Here is an 11,071-nt window from a genome sequence, read left to right as displayed (position 1 = left end):
TTGGAAACGTGACATTGGATGGCTCCGAGTCAGCTGGGGTAGACGAATGTGTTTCATGTCCAGAGCTTTCGTTGGCCCCATTGATCCCACCTGTGTTTTTGGAGGGCTGAATTGCATCTGTACCTGTGGAGGCTTCAGAGGTGGACAGTATCTCAATGGTGGTGCTCATCTCAGTTGAAGGTGAACTGGGCACAGGTTCCACACTTGTACCCAATGTGTCTCTGGTTTTCCACAGACCACGGGTGAGAAGTGAGGTCACAGGAGTAGGAGAGGAGGGGCTTCTCCTTAGTAATTTGCGTGGCTCAGGGGAGGGTTTTGTCATGGCAGGTACAATCACTGGGGAAGATGGAGAGCCAGTCTCTATCACAGAGGCAGGGCTTGGCCAAAACACATCCTCGGGACCTCTGCTGCTGAGAGTGGACATCTCTGGTTGCATAAAACTCTGAGTCACAGTCGAGTGGATCTCTACCCCTGAGGTGTTGGATGTAGTGTCCAAGGTAAGTGGGTCCTGTGATGTCGGCTCAATGGGACCTGTTTGGGTGGTCATGGTGACTTCTGCAGATTCTGTTGGCACAGGAGAGGCAGAGGGCCCGGTGATGATGCCTGCAGGAATGTCTGGCGACAGCGTGTACCGAACAGGGACAGGGATGGACGTGCTGCTAGGGGAGATCGATTCGGTCCTAGAGTTCTCAATAGTCGTATCAGTGGGTACTTTGGAAGGGACGGCGATTTTCTCTGTGGCTGTGCTGTTCTGCTGGACGGTGCTGGGCTTCCTCAGTGGAGGAGTCAGAGAGGATGTGGAGTGTATCTCAAACATTGTAGTTTCTAAAGAGTGAGGCATTGATGTAGAAACACTGGTGTCCCTAGAGGGGGAAGGAGTAACCATTGGGGACGTGACATTCGATGGCTCTGATTCAGCTGGGGCAGAGGAATGTGCTTCATGTCCAGAAATTGTGTTGGCCCGGTGGGTCCCAGCTGTGTTTTTGGAGGGCTGAATTGCATCTGTACCTGTGGAGGCTTCAGAGGTGGACAGTATCTCAATGGTGGTGCTCATCTCACTTGAAGGTGAACTGGACACAGGTTCCACATTTGTACCCAATGTGTCTCTGGTTTTCCACAGACCACGGTTGAGAAGTGAGGTCACAGGAGTAGGAGAGGAGGGGCTTCTCCCTGATAATGTGGATGGCTCAGGGGAGGGTGTTGTCCTGGTAGGTACAGTCACTGGGGAAGATGGAGAGCCAGTCTCTATCACAGAGGCAGGGCTTGGCCAAGACGCATCCTCGGGACCTCTGCTGCTGAGAGTGGTCATCTCTGGTTGCATAAAACTCTGAGTCACAGTCGAGTGAATCTCCGCCCCTGTGGTATTAGTTGTAGCGCCCAAGGTAAGTGGGTCGTGTGAAGTAGCCTCAATGGGACCTGTTTGGGTGGTCGTGGTCACTTCTGCAGATTCTGTCGTCACAGGAGAGGCAGAGGGCCTGGTGATCAGGCCTTCAGGGATGTCTGGCGACATCGTGGACTGAACAGGGCCAGCGATGGACGTGCTGCTAGAGGAGTTGGGTTCGGTCCTAGAGATCTCAGTAGTCATATCAGTGGGTACTTTGGAAAGGACGCCGATTTTCTCTGTGGCTGAGCTGTTCTGCTGGACGGTGCTTGTGTTCCTCAGTTCAGGAGTCAGAGAGGATATGGAGTCTAGCTCAAACACTGTAGTTTCTAAAGAGTTAGGCACTGATGTGCTAACACGGGTGTCCCTAGAGTTGGAAGGAATAAGCATTTGAAACGTGACATTGGATGGCTCCGAGTCAGCTGGGGCAGACGAATGTGTTTCATGTCCAGAGCTTTCGTTGGCCCCATTGATCCCACCTGTGTTTTTGGAGGGCTGAATTGCATCTGTACCTGTGGAGGCTTCAGAGGTGGACAGTATCTCAATGGTGGTGCTCATCTCAGTTGAAGGTGAACTGGGCACAGGTTCCACACTTGTATCCAATGTGTCTCTGGTTTTCCGCAGACCACGGGTGAGAAGTGAGGTCACAGGAGTAGGAGAGGAGGGGCTTCTCCTTAGTAATTTGCGTGGCTCAGGGGAGGGTTTTGTCATGGCAGGTACAATCACTGGGGAAGATGGAGAGCCAGTCTCTATCACAGAGGCAGGGCTTGGCCAAGACACATCCTCGGGACCTCTGCTGCTGAGAGTGGACATCTCTGGGTGCGTAAAACTCTGAGTCACAGTCGAGTGGATCTCTACCCCTGAGGTGTTGGTTGTAGTGTCCAAGGTAAGTGGGTCCTGTGATGTCGGCTCAATGGGACCTGTTTGGGTGGTCATGGTGACTTCTGCAGATTCTGTTGGCACAGGAGAGGCAGAGGGCCCGCTGATGATGCCTGCAGGAATGTCTGGCGACAACGTGTACTGAACAGGGCCAGGGATGGACGTGCTGCTAGGGGAGATCGGTTCGGTCCTAGAGTTCTCAATAGTCGTATCAGTGGGTACTTTGGAAGGGATGGCGATTTTCTCTGTGGCCGTGCTGTTCTGCTGGACGGTGCTGGGCTTCCTCAGTGGAGGAGTCAGAGAGGATGTGGAGTGTATCTCAAACATTGTAGTTTCTAAAGAGTGAGGCATTGATGTAGAAACACTGGTGTCCCTAGAGGGGGAAGGAGTAACCATTGGGGATGTGACATTCGATGGCTCTGATTCAGCTGGGGCAGAGGAATGTGCTTCATGTCCAGAAATTGTGTTGGCCCGGTGGGTCTCAGCTGTGTTTTTGGAGGGCTGAATTGCATCTGTACCTGTGGAGGCTTCAGAGGTGGACAGTATCTCAATGGTGGTGCTCATCTCACTTGAAGGTGAACTGGACACAGGTTCCACACTTGTACCCAATGTGTCTTTGGTCTTCCCCAGACCACGAATGAGCAGTGAGGTCACAGGTGTAGGAGAGGAGGGGCTTCTCCCTGGTAATGTGGATGGCTCAGGGGAGGGTGTTGTCATGGCAGGTACAATTACTGGGGAGGTTGGAGAGCCAGTTTCTTTCACAGAGGCAGGGCTTGGCCAAGACACATCCTCGGGACCTCTGCTGCTGAGAGTGGTCATCTCTGAGTGTGTAGAACTCTGAGTCACAGTTGAATGAGTCCCTGCCCCAGAGATCTTGGTCAATATGTCCAAGGTAAGTGTGTCCTGTGATGTAACCCCTGGGGGACCTGTTTGGGTGGTGATGGTCATTCCCGAAGATTCTGTCATGAACATGGATATAGAGGGGCTGGTTCTGCTTTCTGTAAGTGTGTTTGGAGAAGTTTTGAAGTGAGCAAGGCTTGGGATTGATTTCCTGCTGGAGGAGGTAACTTGTGTCCTGGTGACCTCAGTAGTAGCATCATTTGTGGACACATTGGAAATGACAGTGCTTGTCTCTGTAGCAGAGCTGGTCTCCTGGTAGGTACTTGTCTCCCTAAGTCCAGTATTCAGAGAGGATACTGACTCTCTCTCAATCTTTATAGTCTCAGATGAGCCAGACATTGATGTGGGGGCAGTAGTGTCCCACATGGTGGAGGAGGTAACCACTGAAGATTTAGCTTTGGGTGGCTGTGTGGGGGCCAGGACAGGAGAATGTGATTCATGTTCACAACTGGTAGTCTCTACATGTGTCATTGCTGTGTTTGTGGAAGGATGAATTGCTTCTATATCTGTGGTGACAAACATCTCATCTGAGCTACTCCTCAAATTTGGGGGTAAACTGGTATCAGTTTCCAAACTCGTCCTCAACATGTCTCTGGTCTTCCCCAAGCCGAAGTTCTCAGGCAAGAGACCTGAGGTCACAGGTAGAGTAGAGGAGGTACTTTGCCCTTGTGATGTCAGCAAAACATGAGAAGATGAGGTTGTGTCGGGGATAGGTGCTAGGGAAGAGGAAGAGGTGGTTTCTCCCAGAGAGGGAGGGTTTGTCCATGACACACCTTCAGGACCTTTGCTCGTTTGAGTGGTTATCTTTGACTGTGGAAATCCCTGAGTCACAGCCAAGTAAGTCCCTGACAAGGAGGCTGTGGCTAATGTGTCCATGGTAGGTGCACCCAGCAATATAGTCCCAGAAGGACCTGTTTGCATGGTGATGGTTATTCTTTCAGAGTCTGTTATGTCAGGGAAGGTAGAGGGCCTGGTGATGTCTGATGACCTTGTGGACTGAGCTAGATCTGGGCTGGAAATTCTGTCAGAGGTAGTGACTTCTGTCCCGGACACCCTAGTAATAGCAAAAGAACTTAGGGAATGGACACTGCTTATCTCTGCGGTTGAGTTGGTATCCATGTAAATACTGGACTCCCTCAGTTCAGTGGTCAGGGGGTAATCAAGCTCTCTTCCAACCCTTGTGGATTCTGGCCAGGTAGTTGCTGATGTGGAAACAATGGTATTCAGCATGATGGAGGTAGTATTCATTGGATATGTGCCCATGGATGACTCTGAGTGGGCTGGGACAGTGGAATGAAGATCATGTTCAGAATTTGAGGGCCATACTGTTATATCTACTGTGTTTGTAGATGGGTAAATTGTCTCTTTGTCTGTGGTAGGTTCAGAAGTGGCTATTCTCTCATATGTGCCATTTTTCCAATTTGGAGATGAAGTTGTCCCAGATTCCAAGCTTATGCCCAGTATATCTGTGGTCTTTAATAAGCCTGGGGAGTCAGTAACCTCCTTGATGGTCCCTCCTGAGACAGAAGAGACATTTATCACCTCAGTGTTCAGAGATGTGCTTGAGCTTGATTCTTCTTCCCTCATCCAGGAATGAGATGTAGCTCTTGCCTCTGTTGTAGGAGTCCTTATCCCATTCACCCGGGGAGTTGGATATGGAGTTCTTACTGTATATGGGATTAAGTCCAGAGTTGTTGTTTCTGGTCTAGACATATACCCTGGATCTGCAGAAGCTGTGATGTGAAGCTGGGTAGAACTCTGCTCTACTTCTTTGCTGGCAAGATCTGGCCTCCCTGATAAAGTGACTTTAGAGCTATTTACCATTGTAACAGGTGTGACCTCACTTGTAATGTCCTCTGTGGAGGAGGGCAGCTGTGAGGTAGTTGGGCTGATCATTTTCTCCAAAGGGAGTTCTGAAGGAGTTGTAACCTCCTGAAGAACTGAGGTAGAGGTTATGGGTGATGACACAGAACTCCCAGTGGCCCAGTCAAGAGTGGACAGAGAATCAGGCAGAGGAGTGGATGGGAGGATCTTTGGGATAGTCTTTGTCTTTGGATGGTCCATAGAAGCCATTGAAACATGCAAGCCTTCTGTTTCTCTTCTACTGGGAGTCCAACTTGTGCTTAAAATGTCAGGAACTGAGGTGCTCATCCTCTCGACACCAGAAGTTGAGATGGGCATAGATGCAGTTGTGTCTAAAGGACTCAATGTCCTTACACTTGTGCTGGCCTCTGTCTTTTCAGCTGAAGCAAAGGAGGATGGGATGGCTAGGCTGGTTCCATTGACAGTCACAAGGCCATGGGGGGTAGACACAGAGCCCGATTCAGTGCTTGACGCTATGGATGAAGTTGTGCTCATTGCAGAAATTGCTTTAGGAGAACCTGTGACTTCCAAGATTGAAGCCATGTCTGTGATAGTCCTGGGGCCTGATGTTGGGGCAGGAGCAGCTGTGGATGACCAGGTGGGTGGGTGCTGTAGGGCAGATGTGCTGGTCTCTGTAGCCAGGGTGCTGTCCATGGTGCTCACACTTCCTTTTGGGCCGGGCATGGTAGTCAGGACTGAATTGGTTTCCATAGTGGTGATCGTGGTGGTGACAAGTGGAGTGGGAGCTATGGTTACCTCCATGTTGCTCACTCCTGCAGGATATGAGGTCTGTGATAGTTGCCCAAGAGTAGAGGCAACATCACTATTTACTACACTTGTGATGGTTGCCAGTGTCGTAGACCCCACGGAGGGGAATGTGACAGATGGTAAAGAGCTCATTTTTCCTCCTGAGGCATTGGTGATGCTGGTAATGTCTTGGCTTTCAGAGGTCAGAGATGCTAATGTGGTTTGTTCTACGGAGGTTTTATGCAATGTGTCTTTGGCCTCAGGGGATTTATCAAGAATCAGGTTACTCCCAGTTGTCTGCTGTGACCATGGGCTAGCAGATGAATAAGCCTCACTCACAGATACTCTTGCCTGTTGTTCATCTGTCATTGTATCTTTACTCAGAACAGTGGAAGGAATGACTGTGATGTTGACCCTTGTCTTGGTTATAAATTCAGATTTATCTGTCACTGAGCTCGTGGTTACCATCTGGGTTGTCACAGAGTCCGGGATGGCCACAGAGTCTTCAGGACCAGTGGAAGATGTGTTCAGAGAGACATGTGTGTCCACGGTGGTCCCTCCAGTGGAGCCAAGCCACATGGATAAATTCATTCCAGTTGTCCTTGGAATCAGATTTGGGCTTGTTTGTGGACCAGTCCCTATGTTGCCTTTAGGATTTGACTCTCGGGAGACAGAGGACACTGTGCCCAATGACTTTTTGGTCCCTTCTGGAGTCCCAAGATGGGGGTTGGTCCCAACCTCAGATTGGGAGAGTGAGACCCATTCTGTAGTTGCTGTCCCTTTTGTTGGTGACTTGGCTGGTGTCATGAATCCTGTGGGCAGGTGAGAGAGGCTGATGCCGCTACTCTCTATGGCTGTGGACTGAAGTGTGACTAGTTCCACTGTGGTCTTCATAGGGACAGTTGCTGTTGAAGTATTCCAAGAATTTCCCAGAGTGTACTTCATTTCTGGGCTGGTGCTGGGCTCCTTGGAGCTTATGATTTTGAAGGCTGTAGCCATTTCTGGGCTTCTTGTGGACATACCTGTGATTGGAAAGTGAATTGGTAGGAGATATGCAAAAGGTACAGGAGTCCTGATTGACAGTATCATTTGTTCCTTCCTGTGATTTCAACTCAAACTATTTCCTATTTCTCCAGAAAAGAAAATGTTAACCCTCTCATACCACATTTCAAGACTCTGGACACCAGGGAACATACTGACCATCCCCAAAGATGGATCAAAGTGTTAGAGTTAGTGGGGTGAGGGCTTTGACCCTCTTGTTTACTCAGAAGAAATTGTTACCTGGAACTCAGTGTACTACATACCCTACAAAGAAGGGCTCTTTGTACAAGGAAGGATGTGATGAACCTGGACTCTACCCATGCACGAGGCTTCCCCTACCCTATTTTACTTTTCTCCTTGGAGCCTGCCCTTGCGGAACCAGTTTCAGCTTATAACTTCGAGCCTCCGCTAGATGCCCCAAATCTTAGTTCACTGAAAAGCCACTTAAGGATTTATATTTGAGAAGCAACAGAATAGAAGGGCGATAAAATTCTTTTCCTTTACCTTCATCCTCTTTCAAATTCATCTTCCTCTCTGAACCCTTTTCCTATCGTTGAGGTAAAGGGCATGTAACTGCCACAGGGATAAGGAAAGCTCGACCTAAGAGCACTCTTTTTTACATTATCCTCACCAAGTTGGCATAGCCAAGGACCATGATCCCTTCCTCTACTGTAACAAAAGAAAACTGTATCACCTCAAGTCTGTCTGTGCCCTCCCTGTCAACACAAAATTCCAGTGAGGATCTCCGATTTAGAAAGATCCTTCACCCTGGTGCAAGAGAAAGTGTGGAGGGAACTGACCTTGTGGCATTTTCTCCTGCTGAATTAATTGGCTACTAATCATATAAATTACTAAGGTGAAGCAATAACAGTGTTCCGTTAATACAATCTCTAGGAAAAAAATAACCAACATCTTTAGAGTGACAGGAAGCCAAAGAAATCGATTTCAAACCTAGTCATTTTACTTCCTTAAACAATCCAATTTTTGACCCCAGGGATGAAGAGAGAGGACCCAAATGGGTCCTCTTAGACTTGAAGAAAATAGAGATGATGCTCTTACTTACCCACATTGATCATAGTCGTAAGAGATGAGGGGTTACTTGTTGGCGAAGTGGTACCTCCATATTCTCCTTGACTCAGCTCCCTGGTGGTGCTTGCCACAGACTCATCAGGGCCTGAAGTAAAAGATAGAGGTGTTACCTTTGCATTCCCTAAGAATACGGACCTATAAGGAACATTCTCACTAGATACTGGCTTAGCAATGCCCTCATTTGTCTCTGAGAAGGCATTTAAAGAGTAACTGTCTTTTTTACATTAAATCAAACCCTCAAGATGGTCATAAGGGATGGAAAGCTTTTTGTTAATTGTGGGGACTTCTGATCTGATTGGTCTCAACATATAAATTTTTAAAACTATCTGTCTCCTTAGAACAAGTAGGGTCTTCATCACTCTGTTATACCTTTATTCATTTTGAAATATTCATATATAACATGAGTTAAATCCAGCAAAATTATTGTAGTTATTGAGGAGTCTGGCTCCTAGGTAAAAAGCTGTGTGTGATTTTTCAGGCCCAACCATAGGCAATTACCTCAAGGATATTAACTTCAAATAGGAAATCTGTCCTCCCCACACCAGACTTTGTGCACAGCCAATACACTGAAGTTGCTCTAGACAGTTGCAGTCGAGGACTTGGGTCCCTCTTGACCAGCCATACTCTTATGCATTCCTAGACCAGGAGCCTTCATTCCTAGGTCTCTTTATTTATTACTATTTTTAATAGATCTTTATCGGAATATAATTGCTTCACAATACTGTGTTAATTTCTGTTGTACAACGAAGCAAATCAGCCATATGCATATGCATGTCCCCATATCCCCTCCCTCTTGAGCCTCCCTCCCATCCTCCCTATCCCACCCCTCTAGGTCATCGAAAAGCACCAAGCCGATCTCCCTGTGCTGTGCTGCTGCTTCCCACCAGCCAACTATTTTACATTCGGTGGTGTATATATGTCAATGCTACTCTCACTTTGCCCTAGCTTTGCCTTCCCAGCTTCATGTCCGTTTTCTATGTCTACCTCTTTATTCCTGCACTGCAACTAGGTTCATCAGTACCTTTTTTTTTTTTTTAGATTCCATATATATGCGTTAGCATACGGTATTTGTTTTTCTCTTTCTGACTTACTTCACTCTGTATGACAGTCTCTAGGTCCATCCATCTCACTACAAATAATTCAATTTCCTTTCTTTTAATGGCTGAGTAATATTCCATTGTATATACGTGCCACATCTTTATCCATTCATCTGCCGATGGACACTTAGTTGCTTCTATGTCCTGGCTATTGTAAATAGAGCTGCAATGAACGTTGTGGTACGTGACTCTTTTTGAATTATGGTTTTCTCAGGGTACATGCCCAGTAGTGGGATTGCTGGGTTGTATGGTAGTTCTATTTGTAGTTTTTTAAGGAACCTCCATACTGTTCTCCATAGTGGCTGTATCAATTTACATTCCCACCAACAGTGCAAGAGAGTTCCCTTTTCACCACACCCTCTCCAGCATTTATTGTTTGTAAATTTTTTTTTTTTTTTTTTGCGATACGCAGGCCTTTCACTGTTGTGGCCTCTCCCGTTGCGGAGCACAGGCTCCAAACGTGCAGGCTCAGCAGCCATGGCTCACGGGCCCAGCCACTCCACAGCATGTGGGATCTTCCCGGACCGGAGCACGAACCCGTGTCCCCTGCATCGGCAGGTGGACTCTCAACCACTGCGCCACCAGGAAGCGCACCTCACACACATTCTGATGTGTGTGAGGTGATACCTCATTGTAGTTTTGATTTGCATTTCTCTAATGATTAGTGATATTGAGCATCCTTTCATCTGTTTGTTGGCAGTCTGTTTATCTTCTTTGGAGAAATGTCTATTTAGGTCTTCTGCCCATTTTTGGATTGGGTTTTTTGGTTTTTTGTTTTTAATTTAATTTAATTTATATTTTATACAGCAGGTTCTTATTAGTTATCTCTTTTATACATATTAGTGTATATATGTCAATCCCAATCTCCCAATTAATCACCCCCCCACCCCTGCCACTTTCCCCTCTTGGTGTCCATATGTTTGTTCTCTACATCTCTGTCTTTATTTCTGCCCTTCAAACCAGTTCATCTGTACCATTTTTCTAAGTTCCACATATATGCGTTAATATACGATATTTGTTCTTGTCTTTCTGACTTACTTCACTCTGTATGACAGTCTCTAATCCATCCACGTCTCTACAAGTGACCCAATTTCATTCCTTTTTATAGCTGAGTAATATTCCATTGTATATATGTACCACATCTTTATCCATTTGTCTGTCGATGGGCATTTAGGTTGCTTCCATGACCTGGCTGTTGTAAATAGTGCTGCAATGAACATTGGGGTGCATTGTCTTTTTGACTTATGGTTTTCTCAGGATATATGCCCTGTAGTGGGATTGCTGGGTCATATGGTAGTTCTATTTTTAATATTTTAAAGCAGCCTCCATACTGTACTCCATAGTGGCTGTATCAATTTACATTCCCACCAACAGCGCAAAAGGGTTCCCTTTTCTCCACACCCGCTCCAGCATTTGTTGTTTGTAGATTTTCTGATGATGCCTATCCTAACTGGTGTGAGGTGATACCTCTTTGTAGTTTTGATTTGCATTTCTCTAATAATTAGTGATGTTGAGCGGCCTTTTTTTTCATGTGCTTCTTGGCCATCTCTGTGTCTTCTTTGGAGAAATGACTATTTAGGTCTTCTCATTTTTGGATTGGATTGTTTTGTGTTTTTGATATTGAGCTGTTTGATATTGAGCTGTTTGATATTGAGCTGCATGAGCTGTTTATATATTTTGGAGTTTAATCCTTCGTCCGTTGATTCATTTGCAAATATTTTCTGCCATTCTGAGGGTTGTCTTTTTGTCTTGTGTGTAGTTTTCTTTGCTTTGCAAAAGCTTTTAAGTTTCATTAGGTCCCATTTGTTTATTTTTGTTTTTATTTCCATTACTTTAGGAGGTGGATCAAAAAAGATCTTGTTGGACTTCCCTGGTGGCGCAGTGGTTGAGAGTCCGCCTGCCGATGCAGGGGACACAGGTTCGTGCCCTGGTCCGGGAAGATCCCATATGCTGCGGAGCAGCTGGGCCCATGAGCCATGGCTGCTGAGCCTGCGCATCCGGAGCCTGTGCTCTGCAACAGGAGAGGCCACAACAGTGAGAGGCCGGCATACCACCAAAAAAAAAAAAAAAAAAA

The 11,071-nt window shown here is 46.8% G+C and overlaps 1 protein-coding gene across 1 annotated transcript in view; it reads right to left on the bottom strand.

Moving 5' to 3' along the window:
* MUC16 (mucin 16, cell surface associated) overlaps positions 1 to 5,056 on the bottom strand; it is an 18,372-nt gene extending 13,316 nt beyond the window's left edge. The window contains exons 1-3 of the mRNA XM_027085842.1: positions 5,005 to 5,056; positions 4,487 to 4,677; positions 91 to 3,775 (exon numbers count right to left, since the gene is read on the bottom strand). Of these exons, the coding sequence (XP_026941643.1) occupies positions 91 to 3,775; positions 4,487 to 4,677; positions 5,005 to 5,056 (3,928 nt within the window). The remainder of the gene's footprint in view (positions 1 to 90; positions 3,776 to 4,486; positions 4,678 to 5,004) is intronic.
* Between the last annotated feature and the right edge of the window lie 6,015 nt (positions 5,057 to 11,071).

The sequence above is a fragment of the Aethalodelphis obliquidens genome, unplaced genomic scaffold (assembly GCF_003676395.1).
Source record: "Aethalodelphis obliquidens isolate GAN/ISIS:26980383/991018 unplaced genomic scaffold, ASM367639v1 scaffold53, whole genome shotgun sequence".
Lineage (NCBI taxonomy): Eukaryota > Metazoa > Chordata > Mammalia > Artiodactyla > Delphinidae > Aethalodelphis > Aethalodelphis obliquidens.
The sequence above is the reverse complement of the archived record's forward strand: the minus strand, read 5'-3'. Positions and strand labels throughout refer to the sequence as shown.